General features: G+C 37.4%; 1 protein-coding gene across 4 annotated transcripts in view; it reads right to left on the bottom strand.

The window, feature by feature from the left end:
• Positions 1 to 1,145: 1,145 nt before the first annotated feature.
• The window catches only part of LOC136867399 (alkylated DNA repair protein alkB homolog 8), a 68,044-nt gene continuing 55,579 nt past the window's right edge, over positions 1,146 to 13,610 (bottom strand). For 3 of the 4 annotated variants that reach the window (XM_067144591.2, XM_067144590.2, XM_067144593.2), the window contains 2 exons: positions 12,265 to 12,414; positions 1,146 to 1,962 (listed from right to left, as the gene is read on the bottom strand). In XM_067144591.2, the coding sequence (XP_067000692.2) occupies positions 1,381 to 1,962; positions 12,265 to 12,414 (732 nt within the window). In that variant the 3' untranslated portion in view covers positions 1,146 to 1,380. The remainder of the gene's footprint in view (positions 1,963 to 12,264; positions 12,415 to 13,610) is intronic. The other variant, XM_067144592.2, reaches the window with a different exon arrangement.

The following is a 13,610-nucleotide window of genomic DNA, read 5'->3' as shown; positions in this document are numbered from 1 at the left end:
CAGAAAAAGGAGAATAATTTTATCCCAGATGTTGTAAAATGTGCTTTGCATGAACTACAAGATGAGGGTAAGGTGAAAGTAGAGGATTTCCAAAAAATTGCTAATAGTTTCTGTGATTCATGGATTCAGTACTTAAAAGTCTGGACTGACAGATTTGAAGTATATAAGAAATTTGAATGGATCTTGCTTAACAATGTCCTGAAATGGAATGATGTTGAAATATATATACCTACGATTAAAATTGTATCTGGAGAATCAAATGTTGATGATAATGCTATTTTCAGTGAATTTGTTTATGTTAAGCAATTTGCTACTGCAGACAAAAACACTCAATGGAATAATGAAGGAAAAGACGCCCATCTGAGATGGGTAGAAATGTTTCAGGATTTCTCTTCTCAAAAACTATCATTCACTACTTTTTCTAAGGTTGTAGAATTTGGGTTATCCTTGCCAGGTACTAATGCACCTGTAGAGAGAGTTTTTGCAAGTATGAACAAAATATGGACATCAGAAAAAAACCAATTAAAAGTTGGAACCCTGAAAGCATTGTTGCTTACCAAAGTCAATCTAAAATACAGTTGCTTTGAGTTTTTCAATTACTTGAAGCAAAATGAGAAACTTCTGAAGAAAATCCATTCTTCCGAAAAATATGTCCTCTAGGCTAACTGTATAACATGATGTAAAATGTACGCGTTTTTTATAGTAGTTGTAATGCTTTAAATGTTCTGTATTCATTAGGCCTATTGTAATAATTTTGGCTTATGTTTGTAGTTTGTAATAAATAGATAAACAGGCTTATAGTTTTCTATTTGCTTTAACTTATAGACCAAATAATACTTTTTTTAAAGTCAGTTGATAAGTGTCCCGTTTTCAGCTTGAGAAAATATGGTCACATTACTTTTCGCCATGTTTGGTAGAATAAAGAGCACCTCCACTGCTCTGGCGATGACTTGCAGCTGTCAGATGGGAGTGATTGTTGACAGTACAGTTCCAGAAATGGACTAGTCATCCCAGTTTTATCAAACACCTCTGGGACATACTAGAACAACTTTGATTCAGACCCCCCAATGACCAACATTGTTAACTGAGCTCGCTAAGTGCTGCCATTTTTCCAGAGACATTCAGACACCTGGTAGACAATCTCCTTCCCCCAGTTTGAATCGGCCCACCCTGTATTAATGTCCACTACTTGGAATTATAACTTAGAGGACAGATTTCAAGTAGGTGTCACTATACTTTCGATCAGATATTGTATATTTAAATCAAATGACTACAAGCTAGAAGATCTCTTATGTGTATCATATTGTTAGGCATCTTGCTTTCAGTTCTACCTTTTCATGCTCGGCAGTTATAGAAAGGTACGTAAACATCAGCCCTATGTCAATTTGTTTTATGAATCTTTTGTAAAATAATGCACCAATTCCCTTGATCATAGTAACTTTTTACAATGTTTATATCTGTGAGCAAAGTGCATAGTTGTTCCAACTCCCCTTCCTCAAACACATGATAGTAACGATAAAATGTTGGCACTTCATCTTCTCTTTGTCCAGAAGATACTTTCCCGTGTTTTAATTTCCAAGGCACTAAAACATCTTGATGTTGGAACTGAGTTCTGTTCGTATGCAAAGGGAGTTTTGGAAATTCAGTTTTAGTTCTTGCATGATCTGTATCAGATATATCACACTGTATCTGAACATTTCCATTACTTGTACTGCTTTGATTTACAATTGAACTATCACATAAGGTAGAGTTCACATTTTCACTTTGGAGGATTCCTTCACGGGGTGTATCATGAACATAAACAGCTGAATCTTCATTTCCTCTCCGGTTCTTTCTATCTTGCTTTAAGTAACTGGATTTCTTTTTGTGACGTTCCTGATCTTTGGCCCAAACATATATTAAAGCTTTTCCACCAGGGACAAGAATACGAACAATTTCTTCTATAGCTCTGAGTCGACGATCCTGAAACAAACATTTCTCTTTTGTAACGAAGTATAAGAAATATACACCTGCACAGAACACATTTACAATTGTATAGTAGAAAAAAAGAGTATCATTAAAAAAAAAAAAAACTTCTCAAAATATGAAAACAATGAAAATAAATTTACTCTGACAATAAAAATAATGAAAAGATTATTTGGAATATATTAACCGTATGAAAGTAACAAATATTATCCAGCCCATGCCAGAAGACACAAATATTACCTAGCCCACGCCAGAAGACATAGTATAATGTAAACACATCTTGCCAGCAAAGGCGATGTAGCGGAAATGAAAAACTGAACTGATCTAAGACAGCAAGTGATAAACAAGCTGAACTTCTTAAAATAAAATTATAAAAGTGTAGAACTACAATATAGAGTTCTGATAATGGTACAATCAGATAAACAACTGAAAATACCTTCAAGGAAAAGGGAGACACTACCTTTGAGGTGATACATGGCCTCTCCAATGATGACTTAAGTGTTAATATAAGGAAAGATCTTCATTGGGGTAATCACATAAATGAGATTGTAAATATAAAGGGTTCAGATCTCTGCACATGGTTATGAAGGTGTTTAGGGGTTGTAGTAAGGATGTAAAGGAGAAGGCATATAAGTCTCTAGAGTATGGTTCCAGTGTATGGGACCCTCACCAGGATTACTTGATTCAAGAACTGGAAAAAATCCAAAGAAAAGCAGCTCGATTTGTTCTGGGTGATTTCCAACAAAAGAGTAGCATTACAAAACTGTTACAAAGTTTGGGCTGGGAAGAACCGAGAGAAAGAAGACGAGCTGCTTGACTAAGTGGTATGTAATGCCAATATAAATTGTCCATTATTGGACATTATAACGGACCATTTTTTTTTTTGCTAGTTGTTTTAAGTCGCACCGACACAGATAGGTCTTACGGCGACGATGGGAGAGGAAAGGGCTAGGAGTGGGAAGGAAGCGGCCGTGGCCTTAATTAAGGTACAGCCCCAGCATTTGCCTGGTGTGAAAATGGGAAACCACGGAAAACCATTTTCAGGGCTGCCAAGAGTGGGGTTCGAACCTACTATCTCCCGAATACTGGATACTGGCCGCACTTAAGCGACTGCAGCTATCGAGCTCGGTATGGACCATTGGTATTATAAATTTACTCATTCAGGACAAATCTTTCAGATTCCCTATGGGAATCAACATCGATATAATAAGTGGTATGTTTCGAGCTGTCAGCTGAGAGATGGCGTGGAATGACATTAGTAAACGAATAAGTTTGAGTGGCGTCTTTAAAAGTAGGAAAGATCACAATATGAAGATAAAGTTGGAATTTAAGAGGACAAATTGGGGCAAATATTAATTTATAGGAAGGGGAGTTAGGGATTGGAATAACTTACCAAGGGAGATGTTCAATAAATTTCCAATTTCTTTGAAATCATTTAAGAAAAGGCTAGGAAAGCAACAGATAGGGAATCTGCCACCTGGGCGACTGCCCTAAATGCAGATCAGTATTGACTGATTGACTGACTGATTGATTGGCTGTAGTGGACAGATTGATACTGTACCGGTTACGACCTGTACATGCATATTTTTTTTGAGAGTTGATCGTATTTTATCACCACGCGTATTACTCCGTGCAAGCCTGGTTTGTTTACATTCAGCAAGACGAGCGAGCAAGCTGAGAACAGCTGTATGCGTGACGCAGCCGCAGGGGCTAGTTAGATCACCCGCCTGTCATGCCACGTGCAGCTAGCCTGAACTCATATGTTCCAGATTCAAGCGTCACACCTTCCGGAACATTCGATGGAGAAAAAATTTTAAACTCCTGTAATAATTGCGGTAACGACTTGATCAACATGTCATTTTAAAGGGAATTACATAAACGTCGCAATGCTTGAATTTCAAGAAAATCCATCGAGGGATTCAGGAGATAACCAGCTTCACGGCATATGAGACGTAGATGTCCCAAACCAAATATAAGGAGGGCTCCATATAGCCTGATATCTCAGTCTATCAGTGACAGTCGAGTAGTTAACGTGGCCCTACTCGCTGCCATTATCGTCGGAAGCTATCTTCGTGTGGTTATAGTATCACTGAGGAACTCTGAATTTTTCTAAGTCTTTATAAATGGGACTTGCAATATTTACGAGTGTCGAGGAACTCTGAATTTTTCTAAGTCTTTATAAATGGGACTTGCAATATTTACGAGTGTTGAGGAACTCTGAATTTTTCTAAGTCTTTATAAATGGACTTTAACTTTTCGCCAGTGATTATTCAAAGACTTGTAATATTCACGAGTGATGAACTCTAAATTTATTCGAAGTTTCCGTGAGCATAGACTTGTGATCTTTGCCAGTGATCAGTTAAAGACTTGTAATTTTTTTCATTGATGAACTACAACATTATTGAAAGTCTTCATGACCACGGACTTGTCACTCCCATGAGTGTTAAAGAGTGGATTCTTGAAAGTCTTTATGAACTTTGTCTCGTGATTTTACTAGTGGTGAGAAAACTCATTACTCAAGGAACTTGGATTTATTCTGCGAGTGACGAAGAGCACATTTTCGGAGTTTGCATTGATTCTATCAACCTCATTGTACTTGGGTAATGTGACTACCCTCAACATCGTCAGGAACCAGCGGAGGTCATCACGAGCATCGGGAACTTAAGGCGTATTCCGTGCAGCCAACCTGGATGGTCCGTCCGCATCTTGATGGGAGTACTTGGGCATCTTCTGGAACGTGTTCCAGCCGGTGCGGCCTGGTGAGCTGGAGACCAGGGCCATTTAAAGGACAATGTGGAAGACAACCCCTATCTACCATGAGGTGATGTGCAATTTAACATGCATTACATGAATAATTTGAATCAGATTCAAATTTTTCTTGTAGATAGGACCCTGCCTTCTGTACCAAGCCCTAGCTATTATTCATCCAGTTCAGCCCTGAGAACTATTCCATGCTTGCATTAAAAATAAATCTCAAAGTCGGGCTCTTTTACTGGTACAATACTATTGCCTTTAAACCAAACTCATCTCAACGGTACATCATAGCCACTACCATCAGGGCCAACCTCAAGAAGTAAATTCAGAGAAGCACCTCAAATATGAGCCAATGATAAAGTAGGTATGTTCAGGAGAAATACCATCTGAAAACCATTACAGTACTGTTTTTGGTTTGATGACTGGTGCCAGAGAGATCTTTGAGAACTTTCTGCAGACAGTTTGAATTGCCAAAGGCCTTCATGAAAAACACTGTAACAAATGTACTGAGGGACTCTATCAGAAAATGGAGGTACTACTCCTGTGTGCTATAATGTTATCACCAGGGCTACAGGATTTATATATAATAAAAATAAAAATGGTTAAATATGTGCATACATATGAGCTAAAAAATGTAACAAATCTAACAAAATAATGTACAGAATATCTTAGACATTAAAGCCACAGAACAAGAGTTTAATCTTTTGGATATAGGTATTAAAATAAAATTAGCATTTATTTTGCACTGTTACTACAAACTGATATATCTCAATCTTCAAAAAACTTTCTTCACTGAAGATAAGAGTTGCATTTTAGCATGTAGCTCGAATAAGTTCCACACACTAGTGATGGGCAATGCTCCCACTCAAGACTTTCGAGACTGACATCACAGATCTCGAGACTCTCGCGAGAATCTCGAGACCGATTCTCCTGTGCTGCGATCTGTGTGACATCCCAGTAACTAAGAGTGTAAATTTGATAGTATACCATAAGCAGTTATTGCGTGAAATAGTGTTCTCATATGGAAAAGTAGTGCATGTTCAACTATGAACCCCTTAATACCATTAACGAAAGTGAAAACAGAATGGAATGTCAGTATCTTAAACTGTTCACGACCTATTTCAGATGGACATCTTAGCTGAATAACCCTGTATAATCCGTGAATAACTGTAGTTAGGATGTACACCTACCTGGATACCTCGCAACTGTTGTCGACAGGGTAGCTTCTTGTGATGCAGACCGCGCCGGAGGTGTTCTGTGTCAATTCCCCTTCATTGATATTACGTGTTTTTAAGTGCCGGATCATCCCAGAAGTATTTCTGCCGATGTGTTTTACTTCTTTTGAACATATAACAGAGCGGACTGTGCTATGTGGCATCTCTCGAAATAACCGATATCCACAACTTGCACTGCGTTTCGGACAGTCTTAAAGTTGTCACGTATAATTACACAATTACACATTGTACCGTCATATACCAAAGTAACTAATTATGACACAAATACTCTATAACATTGTAAGGAATTATTTCCTTAGTCACCAAAATACTGGTAAACACAAGCAGTGGTCATATGATATTGAATGTGGGACCTGATAACGTCGTACACCTACCTGTCGAAAGAATTGCAGCAAACTTAGGCATTTTAGACTACACGTTCTACTCATATGTAATGGTGGTTGCAGATGCAGCAAGGCGCATCATTCCGTCTCGAGTTCGAATAATGCACGCCTCTAGTATCCAGGTAGATGTACCTACGTTAGCTGTCAATTTCTGTACTTAGCCTATCCATTCCTGTACTTACCGCTTCATACAATGCCAGAATGCGTATCCTTTATAATTATATTATACTGCGTCAAAATAGACCTCGGTAGAAACAAAAGAAATTAATGCCCTCGTCGCTTGTTGATACGTATTTACAGACTGGAGAAGGCCCGTGGTTGGCTATTCGCATACTCGAAACAAACAACATTCAGTTTCATCTTCCTGTAAGCCTACGGAACGCTGCTCGCCACACAATGCGGGGACAATGCTCTCAAGATCTCTCTAAATTTCTCGCAAGAAATAGTGCCTGCGCTAATCTTGAGAACTCATCTCAAACTGCCCATCACTACCACACACCGATGAAGGGCTTGGGCTCCACAAGTTAAATGAATCATCTTAGGGTAAATTATTTTCAATAATTCACCAACTGTGGGTATCACCCAGAAATAGGAGCATATTTTCATATTTGATACTATTTGGCCATAGATTTGCCACATCATCAGTGAACAATTTTTTTTTTTTTTTTGCTAGTGGCTTTACGTCGCACCGACACAGATAGGTCTTATGGCGACGATGGGATAGGAAAGGGCTAGGAGTTGGAAGGAAGCAGCCGTGGCCTTAATTAAGGTACGGCCCCAGCATTTACCTGGTATGAAAATTGGCAACCACGGAAAACCATCTTTCGGGCTGCCGACAGTGGGATCAGTGAACAATTTGGCCATGCTCTTGTTTCATTTATTCAAGACCTCGTATGTTAATAGAACAGCCTTAGATGGCTCACCATTCATTAACTGGGAGAACAACTTACTTTCCACATTTCACAGAAATACTAAGAGTCCAACTTTGAATAATGATGCTCGTAAAATGAATTTTAAATGATTTTCTGACAAGAATAACTTTGAAACAATAAAATATGGGATGTCATGAAATGTTAAATTATAAAAATACATGTGAATTTTTCTCAAATATGTAAAAACATGTGCTAGGCTATACCCAGAAATATGGACAAATATGAAAAATAAAATGTGTCTAATCACTGTAAATAGCCTAATTTGTAAATATATGATAAAAATGTAACTGCAGCTATTGGAAAGACAAATATGTATTTAAATAGAAATCCCAGTCCTGGTTATCACAAACATTACAAACATTTGCCTAAGCTCCAGTGTTAACCTATAAATGTCAAATATAATACACTCTCTGCCTCCATGGTAGACTGTACCGTAGGAAGAATTCAGAATTATCTATGATACATCATCATCATCATCATCATCATCATCATCATCAATGTCCCACTCCAGTTGCCTGGGTGTGGTTAACAAACCTCCTCCACTCCTTTCTGTCCTTCCACTTTTCCTGCTCCATTACTTCTGCCACATCCAATCCAGCTTCTCAAATGTCCTTCCAAATCTGATCCATCCACCTTCTTCTCAGTCTTCAACTGGTCTCCTGGTCTCTTTCCCTTAACTTCTCTTTCCAATTCCCTTCTTGCTACCCGTTCCTTTCCCATTCTTTTTACACGTCCGAACCATCTCAGTCTTGCTTTCTGTATCTTCTGTACTAACGGTTCTATATTCAGCTCTTCTCTGGTTTTTTATACAATTTGTCTTATTTATGATTGATAACTAAAGCCACATGTTTTTTGCAAAGTGTGAAATTGCAAACTTTTTGCAAAATTTCACAAATTTGTCTCAAAATGCGAAAGCTTTCCGCAAAATCATAAAATAATTGGTGAAGTTATGTGGAACAATTCTCTGATACAAGAAGCATATGAAATGTGATATAAAATATGATTAAATCTCTCATTTAACACAGCAAATTCCCATCCTACAAAAACTTTCAACATCAAGATATCTTTGATACGAAAAACACAGTGGTTAGTGATCTAGTTGGCAGTTCATGTACAGCAAGAAAGTATAATGATGCAATTGCTATTCTTCTTTCCCTGAAATGAGTACCGGTATATGAGCATTTTGTGGAAGCTACAGAGAAAGCTTTATGGTCTCAGCCAGTAATGCTGATAATGAGGGGTCATTTTCAAAATACTGTAAAATGATGTCTGACAAGAAAACAGCTCTAACTCCCAGTAGTAATGGAACTCATAGCATCTCTGTATTTTTCAGACTGATGTGTAAATTATGTATGTAGGCTAGTCCTACTTCTTTAAGTGACAGAATAACCTTTTTCCAAACATCCTTGCTTTAATATACATACTGTGTTTACAGCAGAAGCATAACTCTCATGTTTCTTGAAGATATCATCATCATCATCATCATCATTTCCCTTTATCCAGCTGTAGCCGGGTAGGGGCAAATATGGTTCCTCTCCACTTTCTTCGGTCTTTCCACCACTCCTCTTCCAACACTGTGTCCCAGTCCAGGTTTCTTTCTATAATGCTGCGTTGGATGGTATCCTTCCGTCTCAATCGTGGTCGTCCATGGCCTCTCCTTCCTTGAATTTGCATTTCCATCACCTTTTTTTGGCATTCTTTCGTCGCTCATTTGCTTTATGTGCCCAAACCATCTTAGTCGGCTCTTCTCTATTCTATCATTCATTTTTTCCACTCCAATTTCTTCCCGGATTTTCTCATTCCTTATTTTGTCTCTTCTACTCTTCTGTATCATACTCCTCAAGAATTTCATTTCGGCTGCCTGTATTTGACTCTCATCCTTCTTTGTCTTTGTCCAAGTTTCTGCTCCGTAAGTTGTTATGGGTACGTAATACATCTTGTACATAGTATCCTTTGCTTCCATTGGCACATCTTTGTCCCATAACATATTTCTTACACTATGATAGAAACAACTTCCAGCTTGAATCCTTTTACTAATCTCAGCATCCAGTCGAGCATTCTCCATTAATTCACTCCCCAGGTATTTAAACGTTTCCACTACTTCCAGGGACTTGTCTGCAAGTCTAATCTGACCTTTCCCTTCTTTCTCCCCTCTAGTCATAACAAGAGTTTTACTCTTTCCTACACTTATTTTCAATCCACATTCTTCAATCTTCCCATTCACCACATTCAACTGTTCTTGAACCTTCCTGTCGTCTTCTCCCCAAATCACAATATCATCTGCAAATAACATCATGTTCATTTCTCTTCCTCCATATGCTGCTTTTGCTGTTCTCATGATGTCATCCATTACTATTGTAAACAGGATTGGTGATAGAACACTTCCCTGTCTCAGCCCACTAGTTATTTTGAACCAACTTGTCCTGCCAACTTGTGTTTCTTGAAGATATGTAAAAATAAAATATAATGTTTTATTACAAATTTGCTGTGAACTACCTTTTGTTTTAGCTTTTTTGCTGAAAAGTGCACATAAAATTTACAGAAATTATTGACAAAAGAAAATAATGAAAAATATACCAAAATAACATTTTCTTAAATGATTAAATTAGGCAAAAGTTTTCACCACAAACAGGTGCCTCTACTGACAATAAAACAGTAAATTATTCACAGTAAAAGACCACATTTACTCGCATAATTTCCCTACATTTTAGAATGTTTTAACCTCAAAACATTATGCAAATTTAATTTTTAATCTAAAATTCCACTACTACTTTTTGGTATGGTTCTCCAGCAGTCAGTGCCATGGAGATGTCCTCCTTCAAAGAGAAAGGTTGTTCCTTTTCATTAACCTACACTACTCCCTCCACTTGCTTTAAATTGCAAGATTCCTATAATGCTTTCCTTTGTGAATTCAGTGCAATTATAGCAGTTTGTGCGAAAATCAATAGCAGTCATTTCTTAATCCAGTAGTATTTTTTTAACAGTTCTTTTCCAATTTCTGGATACTGGCTTGATTTTGTTCCCTCAAATGATAAGGCACACAGCAACTGTTCTTATGCCAGTAGCGTATATGTGTTAGCTCTACACAAAACTCACGAACTGCAGTAAAACTGCCATTATTTTCTGCGAACGTGATCAGTGTTAATTTTAATTGTGTGTGGTAACTAACATTTTTCTAACTCATCACATCACTAACCACTATCCACTTATGTAAGTAAAAATAATTAGCACAGAGACCAGTATAAGTTACAGATCAAGTGCACATTTTCCATGTGGTTATTACAAGAATGCGTAGATCAACACTTTGAGTAGCTTGCCAGGAGCTCCCATTACAGTGTAGCATTACAAAAATGTTGCAAAGTTTGGGCTGGGAAGACTTGGGAGAAAGGAGACGAGCTTCTCGACTAAGGGGTATGTTCCGAGCTGTCAGTGGAGAGATGGCGTGGGAGGACATCAGTAGACGAATAAGTTTGGGTGGTGTCTTTAAAAGTAGGAAAGATCACAATATGAAGATAAAGTTGGAATTCAAGAGGACGAATTAGGGCAAATATTCATTTATAGGAAGGGGAGTTAGGGATTGGAATAACTTACCAAGGGAGGTGTTCAATAAATTTTCAATTTCTTTGCAATCATTTAAGAAAAGGCTACGAAAACAACAGATAGGGAATCTGCCACCTTGTCGACTGCCCTAAATGCAGATCAGTAGTGCCACTTGCACTTCTCAATTAACACTTACAAAATGATGACCGCCTGTTGAAACTATAGATCTTTTCATGGCCTCACATTTTACAAAAAAAAAAACCATACTGTAGATAACTCATTGGCGATGGAAAGCTTTTAACAGAAAAATTATGCAAAATTATTTTCCCCCAAATTTCCATTTCAAAATTAAGGGTGGGAAAATTATGTGGGTATATAAGAACAAAGTCAGTTTCCAAGCATTATTTCATGTTTCCCAGTAGGGGAGAGTGGAAATAGGTGATGGATAAATGTTTGAGGATCTCCACATACACAAAGAAAATTATCATAAGGATATTTAACAACTTTTGAAATAAGATTTTAATTTCTTGTGTCCACAGAAACTACACAACTAGTAAATTTTAATTAGAATTTGCTTTCTAAATAATAGTTTATGAAAAGGAAGTGTAGTTCTCAAGTGAGCACACCCTTTATAAATCAACATAAGGAAGCATTTCATTTGCTGACAACAAAATGTGTAACTCCATTCCTTTCAATGCAGGGTAAAGATAAATATTTCCAAAATATGGATCAATACAAATAAAAGGTCTTGGCAAATCTTTAATACGTTCATATTATGTTCTATTTTCTTATGAGACTTGCGTCATTTCACTTTTTTTCTTTCTCTTCTTTTAATTTGCAGATCAAAGAAAGTGCAGTAGGTCAGATTGAATGTGAAAGTGTTGTTGAAGTCTTTTTTTTTTTTAATCAATGGTGTTTTGCACCATGAATTCCTATCTGAGGGTCAAATAGTGAACTGCTGGTATTATGTTGAAGTCTTGACATGTTTGAGGAAAAACTGTTGGAAGAAAAAGACCAGGCTTGAGAAGAAACAACTCCTGGAGCCTCCTCCATGACAACGTGCCAGCTCGCGCATCACTGGTGATTCGTGAATTTTTTTACTAACACATAGACAACTGTGCTTTCCCAATCACCCTACGCACCTGACCTAGCTCGAGGAGACTTTCTTTCTACTTCCTAAACTGAAATTCACCCTGAGAGAACTACAATTTCAGTCCATTGAAGAGAACAACCTGAAATTGCTGGAAGAACTGTGTGCGATCCCCCAAATTGCTTACCAAAACTGCTTCCATAAGTGGAAACGGTGTTAGGAGCATTGCAGTAATAGAGGAGTGGAGTACTTCGAAAGAGAGAAGTTAACTAGACTGCAGGTAAGCCCTCTAAAGAGTTTTCAATTTTTTTGAACAGGTCTTGTACAATATTTAAAGCTTAAACAATAACACAGTATTAGCTTACCTTAGTAGAAAGATGATGTATGACAGCAATACTAATACAACCATCTGCTATACCATCTCTTAATGGAACGGATAGACAATTACAATTGAATATCTGGAACCCTCGTTCTTTGCACACAACTGCTAAATTACTGCTACGATCACAACCAATCTGTGAAAGTGAAAGAAGATAGCTGAGAAGAATAGTTACTGCCTCTCCATGAAGATATTTAACATGGAATACTTTGAAAAAGAGGTATTTAAAATGCATATACATACAAATTTGTACTTCAAATACTAAGTTCTCTTACATATTTTTCTTCAAATAACCATACTAATACAAACATAAATATTTCAAGTTTCTGATAATTGCCCAACCAAATAATATGATTAAAATGATTGTACTTGACAATCAAATAAATATATTTCTATAACACAATGAATCTGAGGAAATTCCAATAGCCTTGCTATGTAATTAATTGCATGTGATTTTATTAGAGACATATGGTAACTACGGTATTTTAAACATACTCATTTGAATCCAAGGCATTAAATACAACACAGAATACATAAAATAAAAGATTTATTACATTCATACAGTTCACTAATGATTGGTATCAGTTTCAGTTGATACGGGAAAGTTCTTATTAATCGTTGAAGGAAAGGGGCAATCTCAGAAATTTCTCTGAGGTAAACACAATACTGTACACTTAATACAGTCCTTTCTATGTGTGTTTCAAATGTTGAATGTTTAAATGTAAACCACTGTCAGTGCTGTGCACTGTAGTGTCTGTGATTGTTTGAGCATCTGGCAAGGTGTAGTAAGATCAACTAGAAGTCCGACTCGTTGGCTGAACGGTCAGCGTACTGGCCTTCGGTTCAGAGGGTCCCGGGTTCGATTCCCGGTCGGGTCGGGGATTTTAACCTTAATTGGTTAATTCCAATGGCACGGGGGCTGGGTGTATGTGTTGTCTTCATCATCATTTCATCCTCATCACGACGCGCGGGTTGCCTACAGGCGTCAAATAGAAAGACCTGCACCCGGCGAGCCGAACCCGTCCTGGGATATCCCGGCACTAAAAGCCATATGACATTTCATTTCATCAACTAGAAAAAGAGTGTGTTTGTCAAGCATAGTTTTCAAAATAACTTGAGTTAGTATGAGTAGCCTACTGATGAAAGGTAAAAACCACAACACGGGTTGAAAGTACATTACTGGCGCTAGAAGTTATGTAGGTGAATATCAGAGTAAAAGTTCAACACCTAATCAAATTTTAATTCAAATGAAGAAAAAGTTCCACCAATTCAATACACATTTATTACAGTGTTTTAACCTATAGTCACTATAATAAATGTCTATTGAATATT

This window comes from Anabrus simplex, chromosome 3, assembly GCF_040414725.1.
Source record: "Anabrus simplex isolate iqAnaSimp1 chromosome 3, ASM4041472v1, whole genome shotgun sequence".
Taxonomy (NCBI): domain Eukaryota; kingdom Metazoa; phylum Arthropoda; class Insecta; order Orthoptera; family Tettigoniidae; genus Anabrus; species Anabrus simplex.
This window is presented reverse-complemented; position numbering and strand designations above follow the sequence as displayed.